We start from the raw sequence: 21638 nt of genomic DNA, 5'->3' as shown, positions 1-21638 counted from the left end.
GCATTCATCTTAGTGTCGTTTGTCAGAGGATAAAGAATATGTGCGTGTGAGTCATCTTATGTTTTCTGTCTAAATCTGTTGTGACATTGCTCACGTACAAATATGAGGTTGTGGCATAGTTATGTGATGGTTTTAAATGACAGGAAATGTGAACTGCAAGTGACATGAAGAGCTTTGAAAGGCTCTATTTTATTATGAAGGTCAGTTCAATATGCCCAACTGCTGCTTCTTAATGTAGTGGATTGGGTTGATATATTAAAAGTCACAGAAAAAAATACAGTGGCTCATTTTGCAAAATACTCAAGAGGCAGGTCTGCTTGGAGCGCTATGCACCATTATGTCATAGTTTGCATTCGTAGCCATTAATCGAAATGGTAGCATGGGCTAAAAGTTGATTAAATTCCTTCAATTTTGATGAACATTTGATGAACACAGACATTGCAAAGACATGAATGAACACACTAATTTGAACGAAATTGTGCTAATATTGCTCAATTTTTTGTCATTAAAAACATCACGACTTGACATGAAATCCAGCCTGCTAACAGCAAGAGAATGACCTTGTTCACCTTGAGATGGCGTCTAATTTATTTTTCACTTATGCCGAAGACGACAGAGGGAACATTTCGACATCACTGCTACGGATGTCAATTTTGAAGGTTAGAGAAGGTATTAATGTCACCCCAAATGCTGTCAGACCTTCCGACCCCGCTTGCTCCAACTCCAGCCGCTGATTTAACAATCGGCAAAACACAGATTACCGGTAGTTTGAAATAAAATTTCTAATACAGTAAAGTCTCGTTATATCGATATCGGATATATCGATAGTCCCGGTTATATCGATACTATTTCTATGCACGCACGGAGAAAATTACATGCAAACAGGGTCCGATATATCGATAGTCCCGGTTATATCGATATTTTTTCGGACTCCCTTGAATATCGATATAACGAGACTTTACTGTATTTAAAAAAAGAATCAGTTTGGGACAGATGGAAATTAATTCAGAGTATATTTCAACAACAGAGGAAGATTTTTTTTTTTAAAATAAAGACGTGATGAATAAATTATATGAAATACAGTGATACATTGGTTTACAAACTTAATTGGTTCCCAGACAGAGTGTGTAAGGTGAAAAAGGTGTATCCCAAACATTAATTTCCCAAAGAAAGCCATTAAAATGAGAATAATCTGTTCCCAGGTGCCCATAAAACATAATTTTCTACTTTCTAATTTAGTAAGCCTTAAAAAAACACTAAATATACCTTATTTTATGTATAATAAATGTTCTATGGTATTAACATTAAACAAATAAACTGTACTGTACAGTAAAGTCATTGTATTTACCTTTGTGATGCTCGTTGATGGCTTGATGGAATGGAGTGGCCGGTTTGATCAGCATTAAACACTTGATGAGGAACGTAACCTTCTTCTTTCACCATCTTGAAGAATGATCCCTTGTAGGTGCTTTCTCTGTGATAAATATATCTAGTTCCTCATCAATTGTGTTCTGTTTAGCTGGGTTGATAGCTTTTTACATCAAGTGTACAGATGGCTTGTGTGGATTGTTTGCGGAGCCTGATTAATGGGATACCTTGCAGTCTACACTCTGCCTTTGAACTATCAAAGTTGAAATTAGTGCAAATTTCACTGTTTTCTATCCATTTTCACACTCTGTCGTCTGCCTGTCTCTTTAATGTTTAACCCCTCCCCCCTCACTGCTGCATTCTTGACCAATCATGTTAACCGAAGACTGGGGGCGGGGAATAGAGGACAAATATAGTCGGCTGCCATTCCCTTGTTAGGAGAACGGGCTCGTTCACGAACGACACATCACTCATTGTGGGCTCCGTATGTATCCCAAAAACTAGTTCGTATGGCAAGGTAAATTTTTCATAAATTTAATGTTCGTAAAACGAAAAGTTTGTAAGTTCGTAAACCGAGGTATCACTGTACGAATATCTTGGACCCAAAATTTAAAAGGGACTAAATTTACTAATTTGCTGCAATTCCCGAATTTATTTGGAAATTGAAAAGTGTGACGTGGAGCGCCATTCCCAAATTTGTTCAGGTTAAAGTTTTTCTTACGGGGGTGCCGATAACGTGCTGGTCCGACGTCTAGTAATGTTTTTCCCTTTCATGAGGGGGCAGTATTTTCCCTTTTTCCATGTTAGCGCTTTAGCTGCCTTTTATACATCCCCACCACTTGCATCTCATATTACTCCAGACCCATATAATTTAGGAATGACCATATTTTCTGGTGTATAAGGCACACCCAAAAGACTTGATTTTCTTGAAAAGATGACCTTGTGCCTTTTACGTCGGTGCACCCTATATGTGAAGTCATATTGAGCCACAACAGGTCTCACAACGACTGTCAGCAGCCACCACCTCCATTTCCCCCTGCAGAAAAAGTTGTGTGGAACCCCAACCTCGACTGTAGCACTTTATAATGTGGTGCGACTTACATTTGAAAAACCTTTATATATTTATGTACTATATTTTGAAAATGTCAATCATTCATTGAAGGTGCGCCTTATACAGTCAAGTCTCGTTATATCGATATTCTCGGGGGTCGGAAAAAATAGCGATATAACCGGACTATCGATATATCCGATCCTGCGGCATGTAAATTTTCTCCTTGCGTTCAGAGAAATAGTATCGTAATAAGCAGTACTATCGATATAACCGATATTGATATAACGGGACTTTACTGTATATGGAAAAAAGTTTGAAAATACATCATTCGTTGGTGGTGCGCCTTATACTCCACTGCACCTTATACACCGGAAAATACGGTAACTCTTTTTTATGAAAGAAGAGTGTCTAAAGTTTCTTACGCTGCATTGAATGTTAATGTCCTAAAACTCAATAGTCCTGGAATTTAATTGACAAAAACCCTGGCAGTGGCGTGGACACATATTTGCAGATCATCTGGCAGTGAATGAATTAAATAGCCACCATATCAAAACATTTATTCACGTGTTGAACGCATTTGGGACAGTTGGAACTAGGACAATTGCTTCATACAGTCTCTCTATATTCAGGATTGTCACCTATTGCGAGTGCCTGGGACCTTTACTGTGCAGTAAATGGGTGTTCGCTGCATTTATGTTTTCAAAGGCTAATTTTAAACAATTACACGTACATTCTTTCTATTGTTCAACAAATAAGAAATAATAACCAGTCCTGTCATTATTTCACTCCAATCCTGGCTTGTCCATTTGGAGGCTTTTTCAATGTACAAAAGCTCAGTGAGTCCAATGTGCGCAAACCAGATGAATAACCGGCGGTCATTGTGACTCGTACCCGAAATATATGTTTCTGGCCTTTCTATTTTCCCGGCGATACGCATTTCCTCAAATGACGCAAGCAGCAGTTTCCTTCCCTGATTAGCTCATTGTTCTCTTCGCCCTGGCTAATTTTCACAGCCTGTGTTACCATTTGTATGTTCTGCTTACGCCTTTGGCCTCAAACGTAGGCGTTTACTCTTATTTCGGTCCTGTAGTTCACCATATGATACTGTTGCTGCTCTTTGTGCACCATTGGCTAGCATCTGTTCGGCTTGACATTCACAAATAGTGCACACGTAGGAGACGAAGAAAGGAGGGAAATCCGTTTATTCGTAATATTTCTCAGAAGATTGTTGTTTTGACTGGTGTATATCGCACTTCCGAGCATGAACAAGCGAAACATTAATACAAACCCTGAAGATTAGCGCAGACTGTCAGTGTGAACAACATGATGCATGTACAGACATGCAAAGGTTAGCGAATTGACACTAATAGCACAGCCGTGTAATTAAAAGATCACACCTATAATTGTAAAAGTCTCCTCAGTGTGCCATCTTTTATTTTGAATAAAAACATGACTGTAAATGCCGCTTCAAAGATAAGCCTTAATTAGGAACTCTAAAGAAACAAACTTGGCATTTGAAAGTTGGTTGTCAACATGAAAAGCATTTGAATGTCACTCTAGCTTCATGAAGAAGAATAGTTCCCATGTTGCCAAGCCAACAGTAAGTCTAAAATACTGGTTAACCATCTATAAAAATATTCAAAATACACATTTTATGGTGACCAGTTGTATTTAAATATTTTATTTCTTTTAAACGTGCTTTATCACTCTGTTAAGCTAACTTTAGCTGCGTGGTTGTCTTTGGCTAACAGGGAGCCCCTAAGCATACAAGCTGATTTTATTTATTTATTTATTATTTTTTGGGGGGGGCGGGTTGTTCTAGTTTTGGTTTTTATAACATCCCGTGTTTTGGTAACCATCACACGGCGAGGGGTGGCGGTGTTGGGGGAGGGTGGTCTCAAAAATAGTGCAATTGCTAGCTTAAATGGCTACATAACAAACTAGCCAAACTGTTGGCTTAAAAAAATACTGAATAGCAAATTCATTAACATGTAGAATGATGAAAATTCAACACTTCACTTTGCTTGGAAAAGTTTGTTGTAGTAAATTGTACATTACAAAAAAAGGTGAAAAATACGGATTGAATCAGAATCAGAAAGCCTTTAATAGTCCCGCAATGGGGACATTTGCAACAACAACTAAATAAAATAAAGCACATTTAAAAATGAGATGTGCACTATATACACTGTAGAGGACACTCATGTACATGTACACATTTTTTTGTCACTTATTGTCAAACTGAATTTCCAGAAATGGGAAAAGGGATATTTATTCAAAACAGATAAGGATATAAAAGACTTTTTTTCAAAACATGCCTATTTTCTTTCATCTGTTTTGACTTCACAAAGTACTGTCGGTTTTTGTTTTTCACAGTGGCTTGCTTATACATGACAGCTCAAATGTAAGGAAAGCCCTTAAGCAAAAAGCAAATTCAATACTGCTTAAAAAGCAACATTTGTCAGGATTTCAGTTATAATGGCCATTTTTTGTTGTTTTTATAATGTGTTCTTTATTTAGAGCGTCAAGCTTCACTGCCTGACATTTTTAGGCTTGATAAAGATCCATACTCACTTTTCTTCCTGCGACACGCTGAGAGTTTGTGGTGTTAAGCAAGAGATTTGCAGTGTCCCCATCATCCCTGCCATGATGCGTCTCCTACCTTTGAGCATTTTCCGATCATAGACACAAAGACCAGCTCTGTGGCTTTTAAGTCGGCCCGAGCAACGCTTGACGGGATAAAAGTAGCAGTTGTGAATGTGTGTTCAACACCAACTAATGCGGTTTTACGAGTAACCAAAGCTATTTTGACTGCAAAGAATATATGTTAGAGGATCTGGAGGTGTGCGCAATGTGGGATGCTGAATCCGCAAGGCACATAAAATTTAAATCTATCAAACCGGCTGGACGGAAAAGGCCCACTGTTGCATTAACCAAGAAACCAGATCATAAATCATGACTGAAGTGGGGCAACAGGCTTGGGTGTCTCTGAAATAGTGCTCCGAGTGATGCTTCTGCGGTGCGGGGTGTATTTAGTGTAATTTTTCGAGGCGGCCATGCAACCATCATATTTATAATTAACATTCACTGCCAGACGTATATACTGCCCTAAACTTGTATGTATATTTTAAATAGATTTGGAATAATCTGCAGAACAAACAAATTTAATATTAGTTTATCGTTCGGGAATTTGATCCCGTCCTTGAATGGTCATTTTAAATTCATTCACAGCCAGACTATGTGCAAAAATGTGTCCACTCCGGTGCCAGGGGTTTTGTCATTGTCACTCGAATTCCAGGACCCACAGAATATTGAGTTTTAGGACCACATAAACATACAATGCAGCGTAAGAAACCTTAGACTCTCTGCTTTCATCAAAAAAAAAGTTAGTTCCTAAATTATATGAGTCTGAAGTTATATAAGCTTGAAGTTAGGGCGGCTGTCCAAAATACAATGCGATACATATTGGTTCAGATAGCGCTTTAACAACAGCTGATGCTGGAACAGAGCGCTAACATGGAAAAACGGGAAATGATTCCCCCTTGTGGAAGGAAAAAAAAAACATTGCCAGAGGTTTGTCCAACGCTTTATTGGCACCCAAACAAAAACCGAACACATTCGGGAATGGCACTCGATGTCATATTTTCAATTCCCAAATAAATTTGTGAATGGGAGATTTAATGTAATGTAATGTTGAGATCTCCAGTACTGTTACAAATTCACAAAAGGATGCAAATGAAATTGTATACAAACACAAAATCTGTGAAAATTAACACATCACCAAATGAAACACCATCTCAGGTTTTGAGTTCACCACTGTAAATCCAGCAGCGGATTCGACTTGATATTGATCGTTTGGCAGACGAGCTGTGGGAGTAGTCAAGGCCAATTCCAATGATTGTTACTCCCCTCAAAAAACAACAACAAACTTTTATAGCTTTTAATGCAGCGTGCTTGTGGTACAGCACTCAATGTGTTGGATTTCTCACATTTTTCAAATCTGTTCCAAAAATCTGTGTTTGTGTCTGTTTTGAAAAGTTGTCAATACTCCCAAAGAGGCCAGGAACTCGAGAAGCATTTAAAACGTCTCTGGGCGTCCTCTGTTATTTTCCCTTTGATGGCGGGAAACGATTTGTCAAACGATAGCTGGAGGTCTTCAAAGTTTTTTCCTTCACAGGAAGTGTGCAGGCGAGTGTCGTATGATCTGTGGAAGTGCACAGAATGAAAGGATTTAGTTTTATATCCCCCCCCCCCCCGTACCCCCCCAAAAAAGGCAGACAGAGAGGGGCATGCATTGGAGGTTAAACAGGGGTATTAACCTCCCCAAGACCACAACAAAGCGCCACAGCCTTCTTCTATAAAATGTTTGAGCAGATTGACTCAATGCCCTTTGACCTCTGAAATGCCAAGAGTGAACGTTGGTCTCCTTGTAGGCGCAAAATTGGAACAAAGGCAGATGAGCTCATTTCACAAACTTTTAATGAATATAAAAAGATTTGCTCTCATCTTCATATTTTGTTGAGTGGAACTATTGTCATGATCTTGAAGAGAAACGAGAAAGTGTTTATTCAGAGCAGCAATGTTGCAAACGAGTGCATGACAATTTGAATATTAAAACAAATCAAATCAATAAATATCGGATCAAATATCTAAATCAGACAAAACATTTTTAGAATTAAAATGACAAATATTACAAATAAAATAAATACGATTATGTATTAAAAATGACATGTAAGAAAGTAATAATAATAATAATAATAATACATTTCATTTATAAGCGCCTTTCAAAACAAAACAAAAAAAGGACACTTTACAGGCACAGGATATTTTTCCTGCGGGTGAGCAGCAGCAGCAGCCACACGCGCCAGACTTCACTCAACCTTGAAGTCAAGTAAAAAAACAACAAAAACTAAATTACACAAGCTGATTTTATTTATTTATTTATTTATGTATTTATTTATTTATTTATTCATTTATTTATTTTGTTTTTTAGTTATAAATGTATTTATTTATGTTTATGTTTAGATATGTGATTATGTATTTATCTATATATGTATTTATGTTTTTTTATTTATTTAGGTATTTAATTATCTATTTATGTATTTGTGTTTTTTATTTGTTTAGGTATTTCATTATTTATCTATTTTTGCATTCATTTATCTATTTAGTTAGTTATTTTTCTCTTTAGGCAGTTTTTTTTAGCGGACACCCGCACACGTAAAAAAAATACGCAAGATGTTTGAAAACAACGGTCCGTCAAAGACAGTTGGAATCGATCGAGTCTGCACACTTTTCAAGTCAGGTGATCTTGTATACAAAATATTTAAACATTGAAAAATAACAACAATGTACCGTATTTCCGGTGTATAAAGCGCACCCAGAAGCCTTAACTTTCTTCAAAAGATGACCCTGCGCCTTATACGCCGGTGTGTCTTATATGTGAAGTCATATTGAGCCACAACAGGTCTCGCAACTACTGTCAGCAGCTACCGACTGCATTTCCCCCTGTAGAAGAAGTAGTGCGTAACAACCTCTACTGTGGCGCCTTATAATGTGGTGTGCCTTATATTTGGAAAAATTGTATATATTTATATATTATACTTGGAAAACATCATTCAGTGCACCTTATAGTCCAGTGCGCCTTATATATGGAAAAAGTTTGAAAATACACCATTCATTGAGGGTGCGCCTTTAACTCCGGTGCACCTTATACATCGGAAAATACTGTAATGGAATACGTGACACGATGTATTTTTTTTATTTTAAATGAAAATCAAATTAATGAAAATATTTGAATGAAAAATGTGAATAATAATATAAATTTAGAAAAAAAAATGATATAAAAAAATGTGAATAAAGGATTTACAAAAAAAAATAACGGAGGTTTTTGACAAAACAATTCTAAAATCAAATTTAAAGGACAACGGACACCGTTTTTTAGTTTCCTAACTGACATCAGAAAAACGTTTTATAGCATCTAAAATACCCAAAACGCACAGGCTGATATTTTTAGTCAAATGAAAAATAAAAATGAGTCAAAGTGTCCTAAAACTACTTCAAAATGACCTCAGAAAGCTTCAGTTTCAGAAGGTCCCGCCCCCTTGTTCGTGACGTCACGCCAGGACGTCGTGCCTTGCTCGAGAATCGAAACAATGGCTTCAGATTCGGAATAGATGATTTCTTGTTACTCATCCAGTTATGAATATGATTCAAATATTTCTGAAGAGGAAAGCATAAATGTTTGCAATCGATTAAAGAAGTCCTTCCGTATCATTTTGAGGAATCTGGACCCCAATGTAGCGTCCCGGAAAATGCACAAGATGGCACCCAAGCTTCGTTGGAAATGGGATGATTTGTCTGCTGGGAATTTGTGTCAACTAGTATCAAATAGTAGTATCAGTGCAACACACAATTCACCATCACATTATTTATGTGCTTTCCTCCTAATTTCACCATCAACACGGATCAACACGATGTTTTCAGACCAAACAAAGTACCCAAAAAGCATTGTGTGTCACTTTCTCGGTCAGGGGCGTTCCAGACGTGACGTCATGTCAGACATCGCCATCAACTCGAAAACAAGACTTCCTGAATATTCAGCGCGAGTCTTAAAACGTAAAATATAGCTATATGCGGTGGAATCTTTGTAAAATACGCTCATTAGAAGTCATTTGAAGCCATTTTACAAATTATGGACATAACTTGTCCGGAGGCGTCGGTTGTCTTTTAAAGAATAAACTCTAAAAACTAGGGAAAAAAAGTCCAAATCAACAAAACAAGAGCTTGCAAAAAATATATATTTCTCAATTTTGTTTTGAAATGCCGACCACCGAGACGAGAAGCAGATGTTAGCGCCAAAGTCATTGGTGACAAGTCGGCTTTGTTCTCCGTCGTAGATAACGCCATCTCCCCCTCAGGCGGACGTGTCCACCTTTTTGTCTGGCCAAAATGTTTAGTTAAGCTCCCGGTGAAGGATGACCGAACCACACGTCAACGTCACCCCGTAAAAAAAAAAAAAAAGCCAAAGTATGTGTTTACGATGGCATCCTGGTCAGGCTAGCCAGCACTTTATTTCACTTCACAGGGAAGGCTCATGTTTCTCGAGTCACAGCATTGAGGGAGCATTACGGATGTTGGTTAAGCGGAGTCTGGATTTCGCTTTCCACCAGATCAGATTATCCTGCCATCTGGGGGGGTGGGTTTGCGAGCCATGTTTTGCTCAAGAGACACTTGAGATGGGCTCCAAAATGTGTTTGGTGACACATGCAAGCTATACTCCAGATTTTCCGGGAGCCTGGAGGAGTTTCCAAAAGTTATTTAACAAAGAAATGAGGAATTCTAATAATGCAGCACAGGGATGAAACGGTGACCACACTCTGAGTGCACACAAATGTATTTTTTGGGGGGTCAGAAGTGTTTTTTGTTTTTTTTTTTTAACCGAAAATATTCAACATACACTTTCCACAAAAAAAATAAGGGGGTGAATCAGGGGGAAAAATAACCAGAAAAAGTATCAACGTTATATAGTGATACCCATAAGCCCCTGTAACAGAAAGCGTTATGAGTCAAATAAATATGAGTGAAAGGACGGCACCAAACCCCTGAACAATAAACTAACATTTGTTCACATTTTTTTTTTATATTTGACTTCAAAAATTCACTTTTTTCTCCTATTTATTTTTTCCTCTCCTTTTTTCTTTCTTTGTTTTCATGTTATTATATGATAAAAAAATGGTTACACGGTTATATTATCGAATGCATTACTAGTCCTTACATGTTTTGTATTACTCACCGAGTTTTGGTTATTTTAAAATTGAGCCATTCCAACGTAATAACAGATGCAGAAGTGAGCTGTATGTTTTTTTATCTTTTCATTGACTTAAAAAAAAGAAATAGTATCAATTTTTTATTTAACGTCAAAAATATGCAAATTCACACGTACCAAACTGCAATTATGCACCAACTAGTTTTAAGTTGTAATAACAACACAGACGTGCCATTTTTTTGGTCTTTTGACTTCGAGATGGCGCCCGAGAGTGGCTGCCTTTCAAGCAGCTCCTGTATTTGGTTTTTCTACTTCTTTCTTTCCTTACCTCTCTCTTTCATAACTTTGCTGCTGTGAAATGTAAATTTCTCCACTGTGAGACGAATAAAGGTGCATCCAGTCTAATCCAATCCATATAATGCCCTAAACTGGTATGAATCAGCATTTTTTTTAAATAGATTTGGAATAATCTTCAGAACAAACAGACTTAAAGGACAACCGACGTCTTCGGACAAGTTGTGTCCATAATTTGTAAAATGGCTTCAAATGACTTCTACTGAGCGTATTTTACTACGATTCCACTGCATGTAGCTATATTTCACATTTTAAGACTCGCACTGAATGTTCAGGAAGTCTTGTTTTTGAGTTGGTGACGAGTCCGTACGTGACGTCACTAAAGGACCGCCCTTGACCGTAAAAAAAGAGGCATTGTAGCGGTCCTTCCATCACGTCAATGTATTTTGCAGTACATGTTTGGTCTGGGGACCTCGTGTTGCACCCAAAAGCCGCCAGAAGAGGGCGTCCAAGCACCATATAAGGAATTTATCAGCCTGTGGAAGCGGAGGTGGCTACTGGAGGTCGCCATTTTGTGCCTTTTTTTTGGGTGAGAGATTTTCCCCCAATGTTGCCTCAAAATGGCACATATAATTCTTTAATCAATTGCAAACATGTATGCTTTCCTCTTCAGAACTGTTTGAATCATACTGATAACTGGATGTGTAACAAGAAAGTATATTCTCCGAATCTGAAGCCATTGTTTTGATTTACACGCAATGCAAGACGTCTTGGCGTGACGTCATGAACTGGGGGCGGGACTTTCTGAAAATGCCCAATTCGCATCTTAATTTTTTTGCAGATTTTGGACACTTTAAGTCATTTTTATTGGTGTTTTGCATTTGACTAAAAATATCATACTGCGTGTTTTGGGTATTTTAGATGCTACAAAACGTTTTTCTGGTGTCAGTTAAAAAACAAAAAAGTGACATCGGTTGTCCTTTAATGTTAGTTTATTGTTTAGGAGTTTGGTGTCGTCCGTGAATGATCATTTTTAACTCATTCATGACCAGACGTGCAAAAAGGTGTCCACTCCAGTGCCAGGTTTTTTGTCATTGTCATTCGAATTCCAAGACCCACTGAATAATAATAATAATACATTTTATTTTAAGTGCCTTTCAAAGCTCTCAAGGACACTTTACAGTCAGAGACAAGCATAGACACTATAGTAAAATAAAATGCAATCACAAATTAAATACAATAAATAAAATACTATTATAAATCGAAACAAGAGAGAGAGATAGACAGAAAATGCAATTTTAAATCGGTGAGTCTTGAGATGGGATTTGAAGGTGGGAAGAAAACCGATGTTACGAATGTTGGGAGGAAGTGAGTTCTAGAGTTTGGGGGCAGAGCAGCTGAAAGCCCTGTCCTCACTTCGGAAATGGCACACAGAGGTGGAGGGAGGAAGAGGGTCTGAGGAAACAAATAGTTAGTTTTCGGACGACATAAACATTCAATGCAATGTGAGAAACCTTAGACTCTCTTCTGTCATCAGAAAAAAAGAGTCAATTCCTAAGTTATATGGGTCTGGAGTTATCTGAGCTTGAACTGGGGGTGGCTGTCCGAAATGCAATGCAATACATACCTATTGGTTTATATACCGCTTTAACAACAGCTAAAGCTGTAACAAAGCGCTAATGGAGAAAAAGTAAATGCTTCCCCCTTGTGGAAGGGAAAAAACACTGCGAGAGGTCTGACCAGCACTTTATCAGCACCCAAACAAGAAAAAAAGAAGCCAGAGCAAAAGAGTTAATTCCTAAGTTACATGGGTCTGGAGATATCTGAACTTGAAATAGGGACGGCTGCACAAAAGGCAAATGCTGCCCCTTAGTGGGAGGGAAAAAAACATCAGAGGTCTAACCAGCGCTTTATCGCCACACACACACACCCCAAGCAAGAAAAAAAAACATAACCCGAACAAATTCAGGAATGTTTCTCCATGTCATATGTTCAATTCCCGAATAAATTCCGGAATAGCAGGGAATGAGTTGAGCAAGAGAGATGTTTTTTTGTTGCCTCAAACCCTTTGTGTCGGGTTAGGATGGTGGGTCTTTTATACACGCATGGAGAAATGTATCATGAAAAACGGAATACATTTGTGCCTATTTTGTTCTGCGACCTTCAATTTTATCCATATTTTCTTTCTAGTTCATTTTCCTTTCTAGTTTTGTTCACAAGTAAATGTTCTCCTATTTCAATGTGTCACTTTCAACTAACTTTTTTTGTTCCTGCTGAAATTCATTTTATCACGGAAATGACAAAGTCCCACTATGCTGACACACTGAAGAAGTGTTTGTGACGAAGCCCACCCGCTTGATGGCGTGTCAGTGCGAAATAACACGCATGCAACACGGGGTCATGTGTGAGAATGCGCTCGAAAAATTGACCGCTCAGGCCTGCTGCGTTTATGCCGACCAGCTGCATCAGATGAACTTTTTTTGGCAGGTCCATTAAAGGACAACCGATGCCTCCTGACAAGTTGTGTCCATAATTTGTAAAATCACTTCAAATGACTTCTACTGAGCGTATTTTACAAAAATTCCATGGCATAGAGCTGTATTTTACGTTTTAAGACTAATGCTGAATATTCAGGAAGTCTTGTTTTTGAGTTGGTGACGATTCCTACCATGACGTCACGTCTGGAACACCCCTGACCGAGAAAGTGACACACAATGCATTTTGGGTACTTTGTTTGGTCTGAAAACCAAGTGTTCATCCGTGTTGCTGGCAAAATTAGAAGGAAAACATAAATAACACAATGGTGAATCGTTGTGTGTTGCATCAAGACTACTATTTGATACTAGTTGACACCTATTCCTAGCAGACAAATCGGCCCATTTCCAACCGAGCTTGGGCGCCATCTTGGACATTTTCTGGGACGCTACATTGGAGTCCTGACGGCTCAAATTGATACGGGAGGACTTCTTTAATCGATTGCAAACATTGATGCTTTCCTCTTCAGAACTATTTGAATCATATTCATAACTGGATGAGTAACAAGAAAGCATCTTCTCAGAATCTGAAGCTATTGTTTTGATTCTCTTGGCGTGATGTCACGAACAAGAGGGCGGGACCTTCTGATACTGAAACTTTCTGAGGTTATTTTGAAGTAGTTTTGGGACACTAAGTCATTTTTATTGGTGTTTTTCATTTGACTAAAAATATCAGGTATTTTAGATGTGATAAAAGTTTTTATGATGTCAGTTAGGTAACAAAAACATGGTGTCGGTTGTCCTTGAAAAAAAACAAAAAATCATGTTACGACATAGCTGGTCGGCTTTGGCGTGCAATCATATTCTTTTCTTAATGAATCCTCTCAGATTAATCAGATAAGATGGCGGCTTTATGAAATGTCAGCCGTTTGCATCAGAGAAGAAAAAAGGCTTCTGGTACATTTCAGCCTTCTTTATTCACATTCAAATCATTTTTCATTATGGCTGATGATTTTTTTGTGTTTGTTTTGTTGGTGTTTTTTTGTATTAGTGATTTTTTTAATGCGAACCAGGCTTAACAAAACGCAGTGAAATTGGATTTGAGAGGGGATATTAAATGTGGCAGCTGAAAGCAATTTGAGAAGGTGTTAACTCATGATAGGATAAACCACTTGCCATTTGCATGTTTGTTATGAGCCTGCAAATCTTTATACTAGTTTTATTTAATTCAACATTATTTTCTTTCCTTTCTCAGGGTCCAATTATACACATAATGACCCGCAAACTTTATAATGTATTATTATTATTATTATTATTATTATTATTATTATTATTATTATTATTATTATTATTATTATTTTTAGAGTGATTTTTATTTCTTTCAATTAGCAACAAGTAGTAACAAAACTTGTCACATGCTGCAAAGGCAAAAGAAGAATTTAATTATCCTTTCCAGTCAGTGTCATGGCAAATCGATAAAAGGTTTTTCACCCCAGTCCTTTCATCTGTGATGCAGGCACTACTATACTATACTATACTATACTATACTATACTACATTACACTACACTATACTAGACTAGACTATACTATACTATACTATACTATACTATACTATACTATACTATACTGTACCGTACTATACTGTATTTTACTCTACTATAATATACTATATTACACTCTACTATACTATATAGTACTGTACTATATTAACTATACTATACTACAAGCTAATATATTATACAGTACTATACTATACTATACTATACCGTACTATATTGTAACACTACACTATACTATACTGTATTTTACTATACTATACTATACTGTACTGCATTTTACTGTAATAAATTGTACTTGTACTATACTGTATTATACTATACTATACTATACTATATTTCATTATATTCTACTGTACTCTAATATACCATGCTATACTATACTATACTATACTATAATATACTATACTATACTATACTATACTATACTGTATTTTACTGTACTATACTGTACTTGTACTATACTATACTATACTATACTATACTATACTATACTATACTATACTGTATTTCATTATATTCTACTGTACTATATTATACCGTGCTATGCTATATAGTATGTACTGTATGCACTGTATAGTATATATATGTATATACTACACAGTACTATGCTATATTCTCAGTTGAACTGAAACACAGCCATTCAGCCTCATTCTGGCAATGGCCCAAGGAGGTTGACTCTTCTTAGCCCACATGGCAATGCATGACTCTGCAGTCACAACTGGGTTGAACAAAATATGAAATCCAAGCACTCGAGACTTCAGACCGATGAAACAGCCACGCTCAAGTGGAATTGACTGTGCCAGAGACGACTAATCTAACACTGTGTCAGTAGTGTTGATGAACAGTGGTTGTGCAGCTCGTAAACACAGCCGTGTTTTTTTTTTCAGTGTTCCAATTGGATCTGAACGTGTGAATATCCTCTCTGTCGCAGGTGTGATCCGCGAAAGCTACCAGAAGGGTCGAGACCAGTTGGTTCCCGTCACGCTGTTGGCCATCGCCGTCATCCTGGCCTTCACCATGGGCGCCATCTTTTCCGGCATTATCGTTTACTGCGTTTGCGACCACCGGCGGCGGGACTTGGACCTGCCCGGCCGCAAAGACAAGGAGAACCACCACCTCCACTCGCGCCGCGGCTCCATGAACAGTGTCACCAAACTGACGGGTCTGTTCGAGACGCAGGCCAAAGACGGCCGACCCGAGGCCATACTCACGCCGTTGATGCACAACGGCCGACTGACGCCCAACGCCAAGATGCTGATCAAAGCCGACCAGCACCATCTGGACCTGACCGCTCTACCGACCCCCGAGTCCACCCCCATGCAACCGCGCCGCAAGCCCGGCCGTGGGAGCCGCGAGTGGGAACGCAACCAAAACCTCATCAACGCTTGCGCCAAGGACATGCCGCCCATCGGTTCACCCGTCATCGCCGACCTCCCCCTGAGGGCGTCGCCGGGTCACATCCCCAGCGTGGTGGTGTTGCCTCTGCCGCAGCATCAGCACCAGCTCCCCCCTCACCTGCAACAGTCCTACCAGCATGAGTACGTTGAGCAGCCTCACCCCAGCGACCTCAGCGTGGGCCTGACGGACGACCAGGGCGCCACCCTGGAGTACAAGACGGTCAAAAAAGCCCACCGCAATCTCACCGTGGTGGATCCGGACGTGGCGCTGCCCCCCCGTGTGCCCCAACGAGAGGCTTCGCTGACCGTCCCCCCCGCCGTGCCGCAGATGGGCAAACGCCTCGAGGTGCACTCGTCCGTCTACGGACTCCGGAAAGGATCGGCGTCCTCCGCCTCGGGCTCGTCCGGCCTCAAGAAGCACAACACCAACTCGTCCAATTCCTCCCAGTTGGCGAGGCACCAGAGCTTCAACCGCGTGGAGACGCCGCCCCCCGCGCCGCAGCGGGTGGACTCCATACAAATGACAGCGCAGGGCATATCTCTGTCACGGCATCCAGCCATGAGCTCTTACGCTTCGCTGCCCCGCGGGGGCGTCAAGCACCTCAAGCCCGACGTCCCCCCGAAACCTTCCATGGTGTCGCTCTCCACAAAGTCCAGCAATGGCTGCACATAGACCATTTCGGCTACTCCATCAGTCCTTTGTTGGGTGCACGGTAACTTTTTTTAAACACTTTCTTTTATACAAATATGTAAATAACATCCAAGCTGGGGAACAGTTGCTACTGAAACAGAAAGGAAGACCTCGATGATTTGATCTGTGTAGCATGGTGAAGAAGGGGGGTTTTCTTGATCTCCACAAGGACAAAATGAAGTCAGGTGGTCAAGGAGCGGACAGGGATTTTTTTTTTTTTGAGAGTGAAATCCAGCTGACCCAGAGACTGAAAAGGCAGCTGCCTGTCGGAATGAAAAGACTCCGAGTGTTAGCGCAATCAAGTCGCCGCCTAGATGGGCCTGGACATTGAAGAATCCTCCCTTTTCACGGAACAACACTTGACTGTTCATACTAATAGCTTGTTGTATTTATTTTTATGAAGTGCTTTTGAAGAGAAACAAAAAAAAAGACTTTTTAGGCTCAACGAAGAGAGTGGGCATATGATCTTTTTAATATGAATTAATCAAGTGTGATTTAAAAAAAGAAAAACGCATATTTAAAGTCATTAAACTGGAGCCAGTAGATTTTTTTCAATGACTTAAGATATTTATTTACAGTGTGCCACAATGGTCGTTTACTGTCACACAACATTTTAATTCAAAAGGTATATTTGCCCTTTTCACTCATCCAATCAGTACCGCGTGTGTGAGTGTGTGTGTGCGTTGTGTGTATGCTCCTGATTGGCCACGTCAATATATATACAAACAAAACTAGTGAGCGAGAGTTTTTTTTTTCAGAAACCCCTCCCCAATGTAAATTTGTGCCTTACACCCTGAAGTAGTGACTGTGTTTTCTTCGCTAGCTGTTAACTCGTAGTATTTTTACTTTATTTTATTTTTTCTTACATCATGTTGCCCTGATTTGATAACAAAAATGCAATTAAAGAATGTAGGTGTTATTGTTGTAATTCTGCTCCCTTACACACGTACACATTTACAGACACACAACCACACACTTTTATGTTGTCGACTGTGCCATCAATGAGCCGTCTTCTGTTGTGTGTTCACCGAGACGTCATTGTTGTTGAGTGTTTTTTCCCCATTTTTGTGTTTTTTAAAAAAAAAATTACAATTGTACTTTTCTTTTGGTACGCCACGCCATAAAGGAAGGCTGCGAGACGACCGACTGACTGCAGCCTTCGTTCTGCAAGTGCGCCGCCAGTAGCGGTTAGCATAGCGTTAGCGGTTAGCATAGCGTTAGCGAACAAAGCTCACCTGGAAGCGACACCGGAAGTTGCTTCTTGGATTTTTGTGTCGCATTAAACAGGCTGGTTCCTGTGAAGACGCAATGACAAAACATGAACTAATAATAATTTTTAAAAAAGCACCCCATTTTGTAAGCTGAGTTTGTCGCTCAATTTTAACTAATGTTCTTTCCTTTTTGAGGATGCGTCCCCACATTTAAAGCAACAAAGCACTCCTTTAGTGTTGTATCTGTAGATAGGTGAACATTTTATATTGATTTTTTTTTTTTTTCATTTCTGCGTGGAGGGAAGCCAACTTTGTCCCAAACCACAACAATTAGAGAAAGACTGCACTTAGGACGAGTAATGCTGCATTCAAGGATAGTGGGTTAAAAAAAATTACTAATCAATGATTTCTTTTCTGATCATTTCAAACTGCATTTAACCAAATAACGTACTTGCGATTGGCTGACAACCAGTCTTGAGTTTACCCAACGTGTGTCGCCCAAAGTCTCCTGAGATAAGCTAAACTCCAGCTCAACTAACAGATTTAGTCTTTAATGAAATTTTCAACATCACAGACACATTGAATGCAGTATGATACGGTTTTGCAAGTTCCTGTGCCTCCCCTAACAAACAAAAAACAATATCCAAACTGTTTGGAGTGGTCACATACAGAATGTGTCAAGATATTTTGCAATGTGCACATTCTGTAGAAACAGCTGAATCTAGTTCATGGTCCAATTGGTGCAAGTGTTTAAGGCTGCAATGGCCAGTAAAGTTCTCTGGTGTGTGTGTGCCTTGTCGTCTTTCACCCATCCCTCAGTAACACGCGGCGTGTGAAGCGAAGCGACCAAACGATGACCTTTGTAAGCTTGTAAAATATTGTGTCGTCACACGTTTTTTGCCCTGTACTTTCCACCTCCTTAACATCTGATTCACAGCTTAATGTATGTTGTAAAGGAATTTTAAAAAACACTTTAATTTAATGCAAAATGTAATTTAAAAAGAAGAAAAAAAATAAAATTCCTGTCATGAAGTCATTGACTTTTTTCTTCCTCTGTTCTATTTAACATTTGGTTAAAACCGGCAATTTTTATATCAAAGTCTACAGTGTAGACTCAACACTAATTAAAATCTTACTCCTTACTCTTCCTTTCTCTTCAAATTAGAGGAATCCATGAAAAGAAATGCCAAGAAAGACATAGATAGAAAGCATTATAATTGGGATTTTTCATCATGTTTTGAATAATCAAATAATCTTGAGTTTGTTAAGCAGACAAACTCAAGATTGAAATCTTCTAATATTAATTTTTTTAAATAACTTTATTTAATTAATTTACCATATTGCTCAATATCTTATGTTTATTTCTGAATAATCTATGCCAATTTCCATTAGAGCTAAAGCGAAGAAGGCAGCTAACTAGCAAATAGTTAGCTGGATTAGCTAGATAGCTCGATTGCTAGATAGCTCGAGTTGATTAGCTAGCTTGCGAGTTAGCTAGATTCATTTCAGAACTTCAGAAAGATGAATGACCATTTTATACAGCAAAATAAAAAAATAGGCCTCAGAGACAGCAAGTGAAAGACTTCTAATGTTTTGAGTTAACCTTCTTCGTGGGGTTGCGTTTCCATGACGAACACTCACAAAATACAATCCCTCTGCATCACAGTGTCATTAGTCAGGGCACAGGGATGCATATTTGAAAGCTAAACAAGAGTGTGAAAATTGGAGAAGAATATTTATAAAAGAGGCGAAACAACATCGCGCGAAGCAGAACTGCATTTAAATGTGAAACAGTGATGCTAACGTTAGATGCGCAGTGTCATCGCTACTCAATAAATACACGTCATCTGAGCTTTGAATAAACAAACAGAGGTGAGTGGCAGAGACAAAGCGGAGGCGTACTCTTCTGTTGTTGCTCTGACAGCAAGTGTGGTGGTGGGGGGGGGGGGGTATGTTTTCTCAGGTAGTTTGACACTATAGAGGTGAGTCACAACGGTAACACCCAACACACAGATCAGATGGCACAGCTAATGAGGCCTGTTTGTCGTTATTCTTGTTTTGTTGCTCGGTGCGGTCTCCACGTGAACGGAAATTAATTTTGACATGGGGATTTTAATTACAAATTGACAAGAAGTTTCCAAGCCTGATAAAAAATATCATCTTTGTATATCATCAATCCTCCAGATTAGACAATGTTGATTTTATTAACTGAGAGAGCAGCATGCTGCAAGTCTGAGCAAAATAATAATAAAAATAATAATAATAACAGTAGTAGTGATAATACTACAACTACGACTACTACTAATAATAATAACAATAATAACGATGACTACTACTACGACTACCACTACTACTACTACTACGACTACTACTACTACTACTACTACTACTACTACTACTACTACTACTACTAATAATAATAATCATAATAAACATAGTCATAATAATAATAATTAGTATATTATTATTATTATTATTATTATTATTATTATTATTATTATCAGTAGTAGTAGTAGTAGTAGTAGTAGTAGTATGAATAATAAATTAATAATAATAATAATAATTATTATTATTATTATTATTATTTTATTATTTTTATTATTAATAATAATAATAATAATAACTATTATTATTATTATTACAAGAGTAATAATGATAAAATTAATAATAGTAGTAGTAGTATTACTACTATGCTGCTACTATTACTACTAGTACTACTACTACTACTACTACTACTACTAATAAAATAATAATAATAATAATAATAATAATAATAATAATGATAATAATAATAATAATACCAATAATAGTAAGAATAAGAATAATAGTAGTAGTAGTAGTAATACTATGTCTGTGTAATACTATCACTACTACTACTATTACTAATACTACGACTACCACTAATACTACCACTACTACGACTACTACTAGTACTAATAATAATAATCATAGTCATAATCATAATAATAATAATAATAATCCAAAATGTATTATTATTATTATTATTATTACTATTATTATTATTATTATTATTATTATTATTATTATTATTATTATTATTATTATTATTATTAGTGTAATTAGTAGTAATAGTAGCAGCAGGAGCAGGAGTAGTAATACTAGACCTACTACTATTATTATTATTATTGAATAATAATAATTATTATTATTATTATTAATATTATTATTATTATTAATATTATTATGACGATAGTAATAATGATAAAATTATTAATAATAATAGTAGTACTAGTATTACTACTATAATAATAATAATAATGGGGCGGCCCGGTAGTCGAGTGGTTAGCACACCGGCTTCACAGTGCAAGGGTCGCCGGTTCGCGTCCCGGTCCGGCCTCCCTGTGTGGAGTATGCATGTTCTCCCCGGACCCGCGTGGGTTTTCTCCGGGTCCTCCGGTTTCCTCCCACACTCCAAAAACATGCATGGCAGGCTAATTGACCACTCCAAATTGTCCTTAGGTGTGAGTGTGAGAGTGACTGTTGAACGTCTTTGTGTGCCCTGCGATTGGCTGGCAACCAACTCGGGGTGTCCCCCGCCTCGTGCCCGGGGACAGCTGAGATAGGCTCCAGCAACCCCCGCGACCCTAATGAGGAATAAGCGGTACGGAAAATGAGATGAGATGAGATGAGATAATAATAATGATGACAATTGACCCATCAATCCGAATCCATGAACAGCGACAAAGGGGCAGTCTGCCAGACGGCCGACAATCCCGCCCTCACCGGGCACAAGCACTCATCCGACGAAACGAAGTCCAGGCTGTTGGGCCTTACTCATTGCTCAGCCTGGCAGCACAATCTGTGGTAAC

The 21638-nt window shown here is 38.4% G+C and overlaps 2 protein-coding genes across 9 annotated transcripts in view; one reads left to right on the top strand and one right to left on the bottom strand.

Annotated features, from left to right (window-relative positions):
* Nucleotides 1-18834, top strand: part of sema6a (sema domain, transmembrane domain (TM), and cytoplasmic domain, (semaphorin) 6A) — a 169443-nt gene extending 150609 nt beyond the window's left edge. For all 4 annotated transcript variants that reach the window (XM_088993961.1, XM_088993965.1, XM_088993963.1 and 1 more), the window contains one exon: nt 15441-18834. In XM_088993961.1, coding sequence (XP_088850087.1) covers nt 15441-16579 — 1139 coding nt within the window. In that variant the 3' untranslated portion in view covers nt 16580-18834. The remainder of the gene's footprint in view (nt 1-15440) is intronic.
* Nucleotides 6019-21638, bottom strand: part of LOC148898947 (uncharacterized) — a 45262-nt gene continuing 29642 nt past the window's right edge. For 3 of the 5 annotated variants that reach the window (XR_016114672.1, XR_016114673.1, XM_088993969.1), the window contains one exon: nt 17681-17892. Coding sequence is in view for 3 of the 5 variants with exons in the window: in XM_088993969.1 (XP_088850095.1) it covers nt 17877-17892 (16 nt within the window). In the remaining 2 variants the exon portion in view is untranslated. Of the gene's footprint in view, nt 6621-17680; nt 17893-21638 lie in introns of those variants that run through there. The other 2 variants (XM_088993970.1, XM_088993966.1) reach the window with 2 other exon arrangements.

Source organism: Hippocampus bargibanti, linkage group LG04 (assembly GCF_051943395.1).
Source record: "Hippocampus bargibanti isolate YZ-2025 linkage group LG04, ASM5194339v1, whole genome shotgun sequence".
In the NCBI taxonomy this organism is placed as follows: domain Eukaryota; kingdom Metazoa; phylum Chordata; class Actinopteri; order Syngnathiformes; family Syngnathidae; genus Hippocampus; species Hippocampus bargibanti.
Note: the sequence above shows the minus strand (reverse complement) of the source record. Positions and strands in the feature narration are given on the sequence as shown.